Source organism: Montipora foliosa, chromosome 8 (genome assembly GCF_036669935.1).
Source record: "Montipora foliosa isolate CH-2021 chromosome 8, ASM3666993v2, whole genome shotgun sequence".
Classification (NCBI taxonomy): domain Eukaryota; kingdom Metazoa; phylum Cnidaria; class Anthozoa; order Scleractinia; family Acroporidae; genus Montipora; species Montipora foliosa.
Window position 1 is genome coordinate 24,337,767 of NC_090876.1, and position 16,997 is coordinate 24,354,763.

Consider the following 16,997-nt stretch of genomic DNA (forward strand, 5'->3'; position numbering starts at 1 on the left):
CTTGAACTGAAAAATACTGTTTATTTGCCCCGTGAGGTGGCTTAGCCAATCATATTACGATTCTCAATGGAGTGTAGCACTGGAAAGTTCCGCGACGAAGTTTCAACGTTTGAGTTCCCATGTTGCCAAGGGCAACTGGCTTCGTTTCCAAGAGTAATGTTTAGGACTTTGACCTCATGAGCGATGTAGCCCGCCAAAATATGCGAATAGTAATGGTTAAATCTAACTGGTGACCATTACCAGTTAAACTACGTGAAAACTCGAAACGTTACCCTTCGAAACGAAGGAAGTTGTCCTTGACAACATGGGAACTTTAACGCTGAAGAACTTTGTCACCAAACTACTCCAGTGTCGTACTCAACTGAGAATCGTAGTAAAGCAGAACGAAGCTACTACACGAAGATCCCTAATTATATTAATTTCCCCCTATTATTTTACCACGAAGGGAGTCTTTTACTGTGTAACCGCATTCCCAAGGGTGACATGAAACCTGAGCTAAACCAAAGCCAAGCCATTTACCTTCCGGAAGACACCAAACCCAAGGTGCATGTAACCACAACTATTGACTCCGAGACACGAGACCAAAATAACTTTCACATGGGGCATGGGGATGTGTTATCTCCCCTGTGTCTATGGCATCAGTTATAGTTATTGTCTTGTCTCATTGAAATTCTCTACTATACTTTTACAATCTCAAAAAGCTAAGAGAGAACATAAATAAATTGATCAAGGAGAAAATCACTAAAAGTTTTAATAGCCCATATAGTCCATTATTATATCTTGTTGAGATTTTAGAAAGCTTGTCGAATGCATGGGACTTGGTTAAGCCGGTTACACAAGAGCAAGTTTTCCTTGACAAGGTTTATTTGCTGGTGTGTAAAGAACAACCTGTCAAGTTTTTCCTTGGCAAGTACACTTGTTGAAAGCTAGCTTGCTAGTTTTTGAACAAGTGCACTTGTCAAGGAAAAGTTAGCAAGTTGCTGAACTTGCTGATCAGTAGGGGTCTCCAAGGAAAAATTGTGAGAACATTGAGAAATTGTAGGTGCTCAGTGGTCTTGCTCTCGCGCTCGCTTTATGGCGGACGATCATGGCCGGGCAAGGAAAAGCACCGATTCTGTGGCTACATCTCTTCTCCTGGAATCACTAAGATGAAGAGAAAGCTTGTGGAATACCAAAGTAGATAGGTATCGAGACGAGAAGAAACTGCGTTGCAAACCTGCGTTGCCCAAGGGCAAACCCACCATTACCGATTTACATGTCTTTTCGAATACTCAACCGAGACCACAAGGCAGCAACTTTTTTTCTCTCGTCCAATACGCATAAGCTATAGTTAAAAAAACGGAAAGTAAAACTGTTTTTGTTTTTGGTGCACTGCGTTTTTGTTTTTTGTTGTCCATTAAGTACTTGTGTTGCTGCTACAGTGAAAACTTGTCAAAGCAAGGCTTGTTCAGTTGTTCACACAGGCAAATAAAACTTGTCAAAGAAAACTTGTCGTTCACACACACGACCCAATGAAAATTGTCAATGACACTTGGCAAGAACAACTTGCTCGTGTGTAACCCGGCTTTAATGAATCGTATATTCTTGTCTTGTCAATCGCAACAAGCGAGGACCATGTGGCCGGTGGGCGCATAATTGGACAGCTTCTACCACTGATGTCACAACCAGATTGCTGTAACCTATTTCCCCACATAATCTGGTGCCTTTTCAAGGGCATTTAATATAGGGGTTGCGTAAAAATCGGGTGTGTATAGACTAGTCCAGACTAGTCATAGTCCGGAAAAGTGAGACGACGATAATGCGTTACATTGGCGTCTCTGTCGTAAGCAAAACTACGAGAGGATCTTGATACCAGAGTATAGCATTTAGAAATAAAAATGGGAGCAAGACCCTTGCATATACCTGAGGACTTTCATGGCACCCATCCAATGACATCAGAGTGGACGGCATGGAGGGTTTAGAAAGGTCTCTGACATGAGCTGCGACCCTTATCGGTACTCCAATTTGGTACCAGGTTCCAGAAGGACCTGTTATATTTAACGTCATGGCAACTGTCACAGTTCTGGAGCAGACGTTTTAGTCCCATGGACATTTGCTACCTGACTGGAGCCTAGAATTGTTAAGTCACCCGGAAGTTGAGTAGTAAACCTAGGAAGCCCTAACAAATGGCTCGTGATCATAGACAGGACTATCCAGTTCACGAGGAAGGGAGCCTTCAAGTTGCAGCTTCAGTTGAACTGATATTCATCTGTTCAGAAGAATTGCTTTTTAATGATATATATATTTTACATTCTTGTTAACGGAAGTAAAGATAGCAGAGTAACAATAACTCTCAAAAAAGAAACGACAGTTTTCAATTTACAAAACATGTTTCGACATACTCATGTCATCTTCAGTTGCAAATGAGCTTTTCAATGGTTGTACATTTGAATTTATGTTACTAAGTGTGAAATGCGCAGGAAACAAAAATAGCGCACGTAGCAATAAAATAAAAGACAAAAGAGCAACGTAATTAAAAAGAAAGAGACAAATCTAAATGCCTCAACTGCTGATTAAGGATGGGATTTTCCCACTTAATGTGCAATGCCTCTTTGATCTTAATTTGGAATTTTGAGGAGGAACTGGGTCTAGTCAGAACATTACTAGACAGAGTATATAAGATCAACAATTCCTGAGTTGGTTTTTATCTGGACGTCAAGAAGCTTATTTCTTACTACGGAAAAATTGTTTTCCGTCGTGGATCATCGACAAGATTATTCACAGGTATCTTTCCAAGAAAATGAATCCTTCTCTGACTGGGCGGGACGCCTCATCCAACTCCGGGAAAACTTCTACGCACTTCTATAAACTCCCTTATGTTGGCCGGTTTTCTGAAATCGCCCAGACCAAGTTAATCATAATAATAATAATAATAATAATAATAATAATAATTATAATAATAATAATAATAATAATAATAATAATAATAATAATAATAATAATAATAATAATAGGACATTTATAATGCGCAAATTCAAATGCGCAGGACAAGATTAAAAACGAAATAGAAAGGCTAAAAAGCTAAAATTACAATTAAGAGTAAACTTACAATACTTTAAAAAGCTAATATTACACAAGTAAACTCACAACAATGATAACAATGATAACAATGCATGACGGAAAAGGTGAGTTTTTAGCTTGGCTTTAAAAATACTAACTGTGCTGGCGCTTCTTATGTCAAATTGTAACGCATTCCACAGTTTCGGTGCAGCAGAGGTAAAAGAACGATCACCTAGTGTAGCTTTAGATTTAAAACGCGGGTAACTAAGTAAAAGGTTATCACTAGAATTCCTTAGATTGTATTTAGATGGGAGCCTAAGAGAAATGAGCGACGATAAATAAGTAGGCGCTAAGAAATTTAGAATCTTAAAAGTAGTAAAAAGTATGTTAAAATCAATTCTATATTTAATCGGCAACCAGTGTAATTCATAAATAAGAGGAGTCACATGACAAAATTTCTGTTCTCTAAAAATCAGTCTGGCGCAAGCGTTCTGTACTCGTTGCAGTTTATGCAACAAGCAGTCTGGTAGTCCATATAAAAGACCATTGCAATAGTCAAGGCGACTTGTTATGAATGCATGGACAAGTATCTCAGACGACTGCCGTGAAAGATACTTTCTGATCCGACGAATATTATAAATATAATAAAATGAAGAGGCACAGATTTTTGTGATGTGTGATGCCATGGACAGCCTCGAATCAAACCAACAACCGAGATTTTTTGCGAGTGGCACGGGATGAATATCTGAGTCACCCACACGTATACTGATATTATCTAGCTTTCCCAGCTGTTGTGATGAACCAATGATGAGGAATTCAGTCTTGTTGTCATTAAACTTAAGATCATTATCCAACATCCAAAAACGAATGTCTGTAATGCAGTCTTCCATATTCCTCACCACAGCAAGTTGTTCAGCTCTGTCGTTGGGACTAAATGAGAGGTAAACTTGTGAATCATCAGCGTAACAGTGAATCATGGGCAGGTGATGTTTAATTATCTCAAAAAGCTCACTCGTGCACAACGTGAACAAGAGCGGACCAAGGCAGGAACCTTGAGGCACGCCGCATTCTAATTTAAAAGGCTTAGATAGTGACTCATTGATCATTATCCGCTGAGTTCTTCCAGACAAATAAGATGCAAACCAGTAGAGGGCTTTTCCCTGTATACCAAATGAGTATTCAAGTCGACGTAGCATAGTGTCGTGATTAACTGTATCAAAAGCAGCACTCAAGTCGAGCAGAATCAGCAAAGTAACAAGCTGATTGTTCATGTTCAAGAGGATGTCATTCATAACCTTAAGCAGTGCAGTTTCTGTGCTGTGGCTTTGTCGATAAGCTGATTGGAACACTGGGAACAGATTGCTACAATTTAGATAATGCTGTAGTTGCTTGGTAACCGCAGTCTCAACTAGCTTTGAAATATATGCCAAATTACTCACTGGTCGAAAGTTCTTAAAGACAGGGGGTAATCCATCCTTTTTCAGCAGCGGCCGCACTAGAGCACACTTCCAGGTGCACGGAAAATAACCAGAATCAAGCGAAAGGTTAATTATTTTGGTGATTGCAGGCAGTAGCACATTAACGCACTCATGAAGAAGCTTGGTTGGAATAGGATCAAGAGGGCAGGACTTCTTAGACGAAGCTGTGATTAGATCAAGCACCTCTGATTCAGACAACAAATTAAATTCTGAAAAACAAGAAGCAGTCACAGTACTAGTTGCGTTAACAGGAAGGCAGATCTGGTTTGTACTAGCAGACCTGATATCAGACCTGATATCAGCAATTTTTTGGGCGAAGGATTTTCCAAAATCATTGGCCAACTGATAATCATTGGTAGATGATGGAAGACCAGAACCTTTCGATAAATTTAGCAATGACTTGCTTGCATTATTGCAAAGCTGATTTAGATATTAAGTTGGTCTTTAGTACATTTAAACTTAGAAACATGTTCAGCGTCAAAGATTCAGTACCGCAAGGTCTACGTTCGTGTGTCGTTTATAAATTCTCGTGTGCTGGCTGTAATGCCAGCTACATTGGCGAGACCACTCGCCACCTACGTACACGTGCTCGAGAGCATCTCTTGTCGGACAAGTCTTCGCATGTTTACAAACACCTGCAGTCATCTAGGGCCTGTCATGACTCTTGTAACACAGAATGTTTCACGATCTTAGATTCTGCCGCCTCAAAATTCCAAATTAAGATCAAAGAGGCATTGCACATTAAGTGGGAAAATCCCATCCTTAATCAGCAGTTGAGGCATTTAGATTTGTCTCTTTCTTTTTAATTACGTTGCTCTTTTGTCTTTTATTTTATTTCTATGTGCGCTATTTTTGTTTCCTGGGCATTTCAAACTTCATATTTAAATTGTACGCAAGTTCTGCCACGTAATTTTGCAACATACCTTAACATAAATTCAAATGTACAATCATTGAAAAGCTCATTTGCAACTGAAGATGACATGAGTATGTCGAAACATGTTTTGTAAATTGAAAACTGTCGTTTCTTCTTTGAGAATTCTTGTTAACGCTTGAAAAAAGAGAGAAAACCCATCATGGAGCGATGCTTTTTGATTCTGGGTATTTAAAAGCAACTTGAAATAAATGCCTTGTGACCGGCTGTTGCAAACTCAAATGACCTTTGACTCCTTATAGGATCAAAGATCATAACTTCAGAATTTTCTGATCTCGTGGCAATTAAAAGAGTCGGAAAAATCGCACGAATAGTATGACACTAAGATCTTCCCAATTTAAAGTTGTTTTGATAACTCTCCCGCTTTTGGTAGTGTAGGGTAGGAGGGCGGGAACTTAGTTTGAGCTCGTGTCAAAATACTAATCCCTTAATCCGTCGTGACTTGCACTATATATTTGGCTATTTTTGTCAAAATTTTCAGTAACGGTTTATTTATGTGTCAATGCAAAAGTCCTTTTTTGGGGTCAGCTCATGCAGCATTTAGCCTAACGGGTAGGGTATAGGCTAAGCTATTGCCGAAATAGGAATCCCTCAACCCGTCGTTAATAAACATTTGGCAATTTTATTTTACAATTTTCAGCAACGTTTTATTTGTGTCTTAAGCAAAAGTCATTTGTTTCGGGTAAGCCCATGCAGCATTTAACCTCACGGAAATAATAATAACAGGAACGGAGAAACGGAGAAAAACGAGCAATGTTCAAAAGAACTTGAATTGAAACATTTGTGGCTTTTAACAAATAATTATAGAGATCTTAATGAATTTATAATATGACAAACTTGAAAGGATAATCAAGGTAGGAGCCCATTAGGTGGAGCTTAATATACTCAATTGTCTTTCTTAGAAATTATCGTTTTCTCAGAACGACTTTTTTCGAAGCAATTTTAAATTAGCCAATCAATGCGCCACGTCTTCGGTACGACACAAGCGCGTAAAATTGACTTTTGAATTTTACGCGGGAAATAGCATTTAAAAATATCTGGGTGTAAGGAACGATCGTTTCAAAAAGGGGCGCTAAATGTTTGCTTCTGGTCACAAGCTCCTAGTCAAGTGGAATAAAATCATAATGTAACCAATAATACAAATTTTCCTTCTGGATGAAGATGTATGCGAATACAATGAGAATTTTGACCACTTTTATAAGATTTGAGCGGCCGGACAGGTGATTTATGACCAATTTCGTTAACTATTATAAAGTAAAAGATAGCTCTCACTCTCATAGAAGAAAGAGAATCAAAAAAAATTAAGGCATTTGCACGTCTGATTCTGTAGAGAGAGGGTAATACAAAAACCATTTACTCATATCGGGATCGTTGTGTTCTCTGTTAAGCACTAAGAGAGGCTTTCCAGTCAGATACGTAGCACCACTTTCAGCAGCTGTTGTTTTCTCTGGGATCCCGTTTATATCAATCAAAGCTGGAGCTTCTGGAATGCTAACCATCTGCAAGGAATCGTCTAAAAAAGACATAAAATGCCAAACATAAGGGGATACCAAAATGGGACTCCCCTTGTTTCCATGTCAATTGTTTGGATTCAGCTGACATTTTAGTGATGACTCTCCTAGAGGTTTCCAAAGAATAGCCATATTGCAAATTTTATCGACTAGTTCGTAATAAGGACTTTTTCTTAATAACTATTTCGATGCATCATTCTCAGCATATATGGATTACTATGAGCACACATTCAAAGAAAAGAAAAAAATAGACTGGATACCTCTTACTTTCTCATCATTTGATCTACTGAGTTCCTCACTTGTCCTACCTGCAAAACCAAACTACAAGGTAACCCTTACTTCTAATGATACCCATTTGCTGTAGCTCAGACAATATCTTTTTTTATTAACACCGCTCCTTACTAGAGAAAAAAACGGAATAAATGCTTCAGAAAAAATCCAGCTAAGTTCCTGAAAAATTTCTGTTGGTATTTTACCTTCGGTTTCAAAAAATATATAAGCTTAAATTCGATCGATTTCTATCAAACGTTTATCTGTATATTAACTATATTTTTGCCACTTGACTGAAAAAAGCCAGTTTTAATCTTTACATACTGCTACTTCTGAGAGAATTCTAAAAAAAAAATCAAAATGTTTTGTACCATTGAGTGAAGAAAGACCACATATGCAGCATACCTGCTGAATTTTTATCGTTGATACCCACTCTTTGATCTTGACGTGATTTCTTTTTTTGGTCATCCAAAAGCTCATCGCCAATTTCCTTTCCATTCTGAATTGCCTCTGTTTGATTATCCAAGTCGTCCAGAAGTTTACTTATGTCGCTATTTGCAAGGATTTTTGATTGGTGGCCACCGTCGTTGGTTTTTGTTTGTTCATCTTGGATCCTCGAACCTTCGCCTTGAAGCTTTGACAGAGAAGCTGTCAACGTAATTTATGAAACATAGGTTGATAGCATAAATCATTTAGTTATAGTACATTCAAGAAGAATTATTTGTACATCTGCACAAATACACAAACATCTTACACTAGACATTAAAACACCATAGCTATATTTCAATTATGTTATCACAGATAGAATTGGCAAGCATTAATTTGTTAATTTCAGTTTACAGTGTCCTCAATTTGTGCTGCAGCGCTAGAAGACAAGAAACTTGAATAAAGTTCTTTCCTTTTTCCTTAAAATTAGAGGAAACCTCGAGCGGCAGTGCAGCCCAGTAGTTAGGGTGCTTGCCTTGAGATCCGGAGATACGGGGTTCAAGACACGTTCTGACCAATCGTTGATTTGGTTCCAGGTAGTCCCTGGTTCAATTCCTGGATGCGTCTGTAAATTGCAAAAAAGTTTGCCACCGGCCAGTTGGGATTCTTAAAGTTGTTCTGATAGATATTAGCTACCATAGCTACCCTAAAAGTCCCAAAAATCCGAGGGTAAATAATGGTACTCACTTTCTTACTTACCAGTTGCTTGGAGGACACTGCTTTAGGAAAATAAGAATGACTGGTTACGGTTAAAACAGTAAAAGAGAACAGGGTTGTGTGAGAGGAAAGCCTAGTTTTGGATGTCAGGGGTGCATCGATAGTTTGTGACCATGATTGTCAAAGGAAATCAAATTTGTACACAGACTTACCATGACTTGCAAATGATGATGAAAAAATTGCGATCCATATCAAAGCACCAAACTGTTTTTGAATGTATGTGAAGCTCATTAAAGGTCCTTCCTCGGTTTGCCAAAAAAAAAAAAAAAAAAAAAAAGTTGTTTTGTACTTGCAACACGAATTACCTTTTAACAATAATAACTGCAACGATAACAACCATGATAATGAGAGTTTCCGAGGGAAGATTCTTTTCCAAAGCTTTTAGGATTAGTCTGCAATGTTACTTTTTAATTACTCTATATCTCAAGTCGGTCGCAGTTTGATAATGTTTGCCTTTCGTTAACTGACTGACCTATGCAACGAGGACCTCCAAATGGGCAGGAGAAAAACTCTGGTCTGACTTTTCCTACGATGAGTAGTTTAAGTGGACCATGGCTTGGGAAAGTGCTCCAGGGTTTTTTTTATAATATTAGAGAGGTTAAGGATGACGTTTACAGCCAACGGCAAATGGGAAACGTCAGGCTCCTACTTGTCACAAAAGCGTGAAAATTCTCTCATTTTTGCCTTTCTCGTTCCTGTGAGAAGTTGCTTGATATCTGGAGCTAACAGGACAGAAATGAGCTAATATCAAGCAGGTTCCTTACATTACAATTTCACTCCGACGTTTGCCGTTTGGCATAAACGTCATGCTTAACCTCTCTATTATTATCGTCTGATATTTTGTTATTTCCCCAGGGGCACCCGACGATAACCTTCGGTGAAATATGTGTTCGGGAGAAGTCCCTTACGTTTTCGGATGGGATATTTTTGCAATTTTAACTTTGGCACTTTTAAGAGACCATCTTGCATTTTCTTATGAGCAAATGGTTTGCTGGGAAGTCTTAGAAGGCCATGTTCAGCTAACAATTTCTGAAATGAAGATAGCATTCGATTCCCTAAAAATTTCGCACACTTCAACTTTAGGTTAAGATTTCCGAACAGGCCAAATTCTTCTAGGTGATAAAAACATCTCTTAACATAGTCTTTATACATTAGAAGAGAGAGGGAGAATGTCTCTCAAAGGCCTTTGGATTAATTTGGTTGTTGGTTGCCCTTGCTTCTCTGCTTGTTGTGGAGCAAACAGTCATAAAACGTCAGTTATTTTTACTTGAACTTTGAAAGTAAAAAAAAAAACAAAACACATCTGCTGCTCCTTGTGAGCACATGTGCTGCCAATAACTTTTCTGGTGGGTAACTATGCGCCACTTCCAGTTTATGAGAAAAAAAAACAGCTTACATCATCAGGTGTTGTTTGGATTGTTCACAGATAGGAAGTTAAATGAACACTAACGCAGTATCTTTTCCAGGACGGGCTCATTATTTATGCCTACATCATAGCCATGCAAAATTCAAAATTAGTTATATCGATTCACTGAATGTAGAGTTTGAAAAAAGTTTGGTTATTTTAGGCCTTTGTGCTACGATGGAGCTCAGCTTAAAATCCCCCCCCACCACCCCACTAGTTGCCCGAGCATATTTGAAATGTTTCCAAGTTATAGTTAAAGAGCGAACGCTTTGGCTATTGACACAGTCACATTTCTGTAAAATACTGAATGCTTGCCCAAACTTTCGGCTATTAAAACTGAACCAAGTGACATCAACTATGTTTAATAAACTGATGTGACCTCTAAGGACACAGAAATCGGCACCCTTGGAATTATTGGAGAAGCCGATAAGGCGCCCTTGGGTTATTTTTAATCAACGATACAACCTATACAACCTGCTTTAGTTGTATTTAAAGAGAAATGAGTAGCATGAAACCTTAAGAAAAGTAATCCAAATCAAAACAAACAAAAAATAATAATTTGTTTTACCTGAGCTTTCTGTTGGCCTTCACAGTTGCTTATGCTATTATTTCACCAATTCTCTGACAACGGGTGATGGCATAAGAAATACTTCAACTTTAACAGGTGGCAAGAAAGCTTTACAGTGTGATGTAGTACGATATATACAAGTCAAATGATCGTCTTTAAAATCCAGGAATCTCATTTAGTTCATCATGTTCATTTTGATAAGGGAAACGCGCACGTGCAATGGTGTAAACTTTAAAAGTGTTGTAGGGTTATACCTATGAACACTAGGTTTTGCATATTTCAACTCGCAGGGGTAACCATAGTTAATCGAGGGACTGGTTATGAAAACCTTAAAATTTTCAAAAGCGAGCTCAATGTTGTCGCAATCGATGTTGAATTGACCGTGACCCTGCACAATCTTTTGTTTTCGCTTCACAAGGGTTTGCAAATTAGTTGCGCATAATTTAATGGAAGGATTTGATTGGCTATCGTCTCGAAGAAAGGTGTGTTTTGTGTAGGGTCAAGGCCACGAATAAACAAATGAACATGTCGAGTTTCACAACCATCTCCTTGCATTAAATATGGGCAGAAACCTATAAGAGTTGAAACGTGTAACGCGCGTTCACAGCTTCCGAATATTCAGTGCAAACTGATTGGTTGAATGTTTCAGTGCTAAGTACCATACTTGGAAACCCCTCGTTCTTGTTGTTCCAAATATGGTACTTAGCAAGTTGAATATTCAGAAGCTTGTTTCGCAGCACACAAGGGGCCGTTACACGTTTCAACCCTTATGGGTTTCTGATATGGGCTAACAAAGTCTATTGTTCATTATCTAATAGGTCTTCACTCTTAACAGAATAACATAAACTGCTTTAAATAACAAGCTATAAAGATTTACAGCCGAAACTTCAGAGAGTGAATTCACTTTACTCGACATAACAAAGAGTATCTATCCTCCACATTGAAACGCAGTTTAAGCCGACCGAGAAATCCCAATACTCACACTTCTCCTCATACCACCCACCAGGTGTCAAAAGCGGTTTCATCAAGGCGCCTGAGAACAAACTCTTCAAAAACTAAATTTAAAGAAGTTTTATCTCGATTTAAGCCTTGCCTCACTGATTGAGGGCCGAACACTACCTACTTTTCTGGAAGTCGGTTGGCTTAAAACCGTTCGTAACCACATAACAGCCAGCAGTGTCAAGCCTTGGAACAATTCATATCAACACGAAACTGAAATCTAATTGTAAATTAGCCACTGCCCGAGTCCAAATTCTAGGACTGCTCCTCAGTGTCATATGACAAAAGATAAGGAAAATCTCATTTTCTCAATTTCTTGCCACTTTTGAGTCAACCATCAGTTGGCTGACATTAGGCATGGTTTCGTGGGAGAGAATAGTATGACCACTCACGGCAGTAGGGGCATCAAAACAAGCGTTCTGCGCGAATGGTGAGCGACGATAACGTAAACCAACGGCCATAATCATGGATTATTATTATCATCATCATCATCATCATCATCATTATTATTATTATCATTACTATTACTATTATTTTTACCATTATTTCTGCTTTCTCTCAACAATATTTTGTATAACTGGCTCCATGTTGAGTAGCAGGCTCATTCCCTTAGCTTTAGGTATCTAACACCTTCCTGATGATCCGGCTTTGCCTTTCCCAACAAAACAGCCTTTTGGAGCAGTTCAATAGGGCATGGTACCCCTAGTTTTTGTATCCAGTTCTTTATGTTCTTGTATACTGTTCCCTGTGCTCTAATATAATGATCGGCATGGTCATCACTTGTTTCAGCTTCCATAAATTCTTAATTTCAAGTTTCAAATCCTGGTATATTTCTATCTTTTCTAACTCCTATCAATTACTATTGCAATCCGTTCCCTTTTGTGAACCACTACAATATATGGCTTATTGTGGTCTATGTTACGATCAGTCTGGATGCAAAAACCCTAGAGGATTTTATCGTTTTCATTTTCACAAACTGACTCAGCATTATGGTTATACCATCTATCACTCACTTCAATTCCGTTCTTATTACAAAGATACCAGTGTATCACCTTGCAAACTTCATCATTACTTGTACTGTTTTTAGGAAAGCTATTCACATTCAGCTACTACACGGGCAATGGTTTCCTCAGCCTTCCCACACGTCCTGCAAAGTGAAGTAGTGCCTTGCTTATCGTTCGAAATGCCTGATCTTGAACTATCATGCCTTCTGTCTCCTTCTTTACGTTACCCCTAACCAAACACTTCACCTTTTTGTTGCTCGGACGTCATCCGTTGCTCTCTAGAATTGACCGTGAAGTTTCTTTGCACTCCATTAAATTTGTCTTTCATTCATGTTGCGCTTCCTATATTCTACTGGGGTTTCTTTCTTTTCATTCATCCCGAGATTCTTCTCTGTGACTGCCTTCAGTAACACTTCCCGACTCTCTTTCAGATAACAATACAATCCTGTTTTGCCTCTTTTTATACATCATACGTCACTGTTGATACTGTCCAGGTGTTAAAAGCTTTTGCAGTGTTTCCTCCGTTGAGCTTGGATCGTAAGATCTTGCGTACTCGTCGGCAGAAACATTCTCTCTTGAATCTATCTTTCATTTCTTGGTGCATGATGTTGTCTAACTCAAAAACCCCATGATATTTGTGCCATTCCTCCTCAACAGTTTTCATAACCTCGCCACTGGGCATTTCTATTCCATCAAAGTCAACAAGAAACACTCTCTTCATGACAACAAATCTCCATTTCTCACAACCAAATTCCATGGAGACACGATAGTGCTTTCAACCTACTAACCTCACTTAATCAGCAAGTTTTGCAAGAATGTTGAAGTTGAACCACAACTTCAACCTCTTGACAACGAGTGCCGTCACAAGCTCAGAGACAAGATTGGAGATAAAGGCTTAGGGTTTCTGGTCACAAGGAGTTACGGCATTTTTCGATGTTCCAGTGATGCATGTTAATTTCAAGTGCGACCAGGGCAAGCCAACGCCCACAATCTCTAAATAGCAAGAGGATGAAAAGAAGCGAAAGTATAAGCAGGCCGTGTTAGATATTGAGATGGGATCATTTACACCTCTATTGCTTTGAACAAAAGCGGCACGTGTACCGAGTGTCATCGTTTCCTAAACTCTCACAAAAGGACGGCGAACCTTACCACTTTGTTATGACATAGCTTAGAACACTCCTGTCCTTTGAAATTTTAAAATCAGTGGATGCAAGTGTCAGGGATTCAAGGACAAACGGTACCTTTTCACGAGTTAAAGCAGCGGGTATCCATTAGATTCATTTCCACTCGGGAAGTTACTCCCTCTGGAGACATTTAAATATGAATGCCTTGTAACTGAGTACAGAACAGTAAATTGGTTTATTGGCGCAGCAGTCTCTTTCTTCAGCTTCCAATAATAAAGATTATCATCATTATCACCACCATCATGATTAGTTGTGGTTACACACACCTTGGGTTTTGGGCCTTCTGGAGGGTAAATGGCTTGGGTTTGGTTCAGCTCAGGTTTCATGTTACCCTTGGGATGCAGTTACACAGTAAAAGACTCCCCTCAGGGTAAAATAATAGGGTATAATTAAGTTACCATTTCATTGACCACTTGTTGCAAGAAAGTACGTTTTAAAGCGTCAATGGTAAAATCCCGCGGAGCGATTTTGATACGAAGACTAAAAGGAATTACACATTTTGCCATCAACAAGGCGACAGGTGTTCTTCCTTTTGGTGTTAGTTCATCCGTGCTGGTTGATTGTTCATCTGTCTTCTCTTGTCAATAATAAATGATGTACAACTGGCTTCTGGAAAAATGGCGTTTTCAGGCACTCAAGTCTAAAACATGGAGTAGTGAAAACCTAAAACAGTATAAAATGTGAAGATTGAAAAAAAGCAGAAGAGAATGAGAGCCAATGCGTTGGGCTGGTTCATCCTTTGTTGGGTAATAAACCGTGGATCAGGTAGGGAGTCATTTCACAATCGAAATTCAATAATTTGTCATATACTCCGAGTGTAATATGGTCTGCAGTCTTACCTTTTTTTCCAGGGAGGAATAAACTTTTGCATTCCTACTTCTACTCACAACATCTGTTTTGCTTTGCACTTCAATCAGTGCTTGGTTCATTTACCAAATACTTAGTTTCGTGAAAGCTGATTTGTATTAAACGTTATGACCAATTATCAAGTTAAATGATGTTGTTTTGGGAAATAAGAAAAAAAAAAGCGAATTAGGGACACAAAGGTGCGAACAGAAGGATAAAGATTCCCTTAAAATCCGTTTGCTAGGACGGATTTGAAAACCGTTACCAATTCTTTGATTGCACTCACGTGATAAGATGGCCATGTTGGTACCAAAACAATATAAAAATGTGGCTCAAGTTTTGCATAATAATAGAGTCAAATTCCCAAAAAAGACTTTCTAGCTATTGTTCTTTCCACCAACATGGCCGCCGTGACGTCAGATGCAATAAAAGAATGTATACTTTGCTCAAATAGCTTAACGTTGATAGAAATGCTAAACAGTGACCAGATTTGCTAATACTGCTTTGTTGCAAAAAACCTATCTCCAGAATGCATGAATCTCAAGAAAAGCTATTCATCCAACCTCAAGAATGTAGCAGTTCGTAATATCCTAATTGCCTCACCAAACGCTGAGAAGACGGAAAACACAAGGAGACACTTATCACGACGTTACAGGTTATAGGAGTTGTTCCGTAATATTGTGTGACTTAATCGGAGACCTATTATACGCAAAGGATTCTGGGATCGCCAGGGGGGCAAACATTGCAAGCCTCCAGAAAGAAATACGACAAAAAGTTCTTCATCAAGAGCGGTAACATTGAGCAAGGAATAACGCTTTTTCGCCGATATTTTTGAGAAATGGAGGTGACTAATGTTTGTATGTGAGAATTATAAATTTTTGCGTGATCACGGTGATAAAATTTATCGATTAACACTCTTCGCGGCTTGCGTAAGATTCATGGTGAGATCTAGCGGTATCAAGTAATGCATAGTCTCGAAATAATACAAACTATGTAGGTGTAAGTTTGAAGAGATTAACTCAATAAGCCTTTCCAATGGTCATTACGTTTGCTGAATACGTGTGCAGCGCTACAAATCCTGTCCAGATGAAGTTTATAAGGTAATACACTGGTATCTTTGTGATAAATCGTGATTAGTTCGAGGTTACAACGAGTACTTAGGTATGCTCGACTAGTGCAAAATTTAATAATACATCAAGCAGTTGGACATTCACATCCCGTCTTTGTCACCATAGAAAACGAAAAATTAGTGTGCGTGATGCGTTTAAAAGTGAAACATTTTTTCTTAAGTTGAAAATGTACAAATAGATCTCTTGAGCAGCGCTGCAAAACTAAACCGAGTTGTCCACAGTCGTTATTCACAAGTTTCTCCACTGAACTCGACGGAAGAGAAAAGCATCGGTTTCAAAACCTGCGGATGATGTTCAATAAACCACAGCGCAAAAGTTCAGTAAGGCAATTTCTATCCGAACAACAATTTCTCTCAATTAAAGAAGCCATGTTAATGTTCTAACGCGTTGTAACTAAAAAAGAACAATCTCGACAAACGTAATTACAATTGAAAAGGCTTTATTGAGTCAATCCTCTCAAATTTATCATGATACAAAGCCGAGTACTTTTGTACTACTGGATAGCTTACGCAAGCCGCAATGTATCGCAGTAATCAAACAAAAACTTACAATTTTCACGTACAAACATGAGTCACCTCCGTGTCTCACAAAATTGCGGTGAAAATGTGTTATTCTTTGTCCAGCATCATTGCCTTTGACGAAGACTCACCTCACTTTTCTCTCGTACATTTCTTTGTGGATGCTTGCAAGCTCTGCTTCCTGGCCATCCCAGAATACTCTACGTATAGATTACTGGCAAATCATTTATTGGCTTTGCTTCCATTGGAAGGACGAGCTGGCATGTTAGACTGGCTCAAACGATGCTTTTTTTTTTATCCGTTCCTTTTCTCCGAGAAAAGTAAGCTAAACATTGCTCCACTGTCTCCCTTAACAGCATGATCCATGATGGCACTATTCTTACCTCTCTCATGTCTAGGCACCTTTGCCTTCCAGTCGCTCGTAATTCAGCACCATTCCTCGTTACACTAACTATTACTTTCTGTATTTGTAGAATGCTTTAAGTCTTTTATTAGTGGTAAAGCCCCCAGATTTGTGTCGTGGTGACTTTCAGTAATAAGTACTGTGACAATGATTAATTTAAAATGTACTCTTACAGACACCCACAAAATGTGCATTTGGAGGAAAAACGAGGATTAGACTCGTTTATGCAGTTAGGCTGTTGTAAAGATGACAACTCCAAATGGAGGAAAGACCTAATTGTAACTAAACCCCAGAAAATACATGAAGGCAGGAAGATAAGAACTGTGGAAGAATTTGGAAAGATTTTGAGGGCTTTATATTGGCATCATCCAAAGAAGCCTCATGCTATTAATTCTAAAACCCAGTTACCCGAACTATATGAAAAAAATAACAGAGGCAAGTCCAGTATTTATAAAGAGGAGGATAGATCAGAAGTTGTGAAAAACAAAAACCTCAAGGGGATTCAAAA

General features: G+C 38.6%; 2 protein-coding genes across 5 annotated transcripts in view; one reads left to right on the top strand and one right to left on the bottom strand.

The window, feature by feature from the left end:
- Positions 1-5,583: 5,583 nt before the first annotated feature.
- LOC137967698 (uncharacterized) lies at positions 5,584-12,041 on the bottom strand. 3 transcript variants are annotated; one of them, XM_068814234.1, is made up of 5 exons: positions 11,945-12,041; positions 8,585-8,675; positions 7,635-7,877; positions 7,220-7,267; positions 5,584-6,961 (listed from the first exon to the last, which is right to left on the bottom strand). In XM_068814234.1, the coding sequence occupies exons 1-5, from the start codon at positions 11,945-11,947 to the stop codon at positions 6,750-6,752; spliced, it is 597 nt and encodes a 198-aa protein (XP_068670335.1). In that variant the 5' UTR covers positions 11,948-12,041; the 3' UTR covers positions 5,584-6,749. The 3 variants fall into 3 exon arrangements, with proteins under 3 accessions (XP_068670335.1, XP_068670337.1, XP_068670336.1); XM_068814236.1 differs by lacking the exon at positions 11,945-12,041 and adding an exon at positions 10,406-10,573 and having other exon boundaries at positions 8,585-8,671; XM_068814235.1 differs by lacking the exon at positions 11,945-12,041 and adding an exon at positions 10,406-10,573.
- A 1,617-nt stretch (positions 12,042-13,658) lies between these two features.
- Positions 13,659-16,997, top strand: part of LOC137967697 (uncharacterized) — a 7,696-nt gene continuing 4,357 nt past the window's right edge. For both annotated transcript variants that reach the window (XR_011116563.1, XM_068814233.1), the window contains exons 1-3: positions 13,659-14,357; positions 14,967-15,093; positions 16,665-16,997. The exon at positions 16,665-16,997 is cut by the window's right edge. Coding sequence is in view for 1 of the 2 variants with exons in the window: in XM_068814233.1 (XP_068670334.1) it covers positions 14,300-14,357; positions 14,967-15,093; positions 16,665-16,997 (518 nt within the window). In the remaining variant the exon portion in view is untranslated. The remainder of the gene's footprint in view (positions 14,358-14,966; positions 15,094-16,664) is intronic.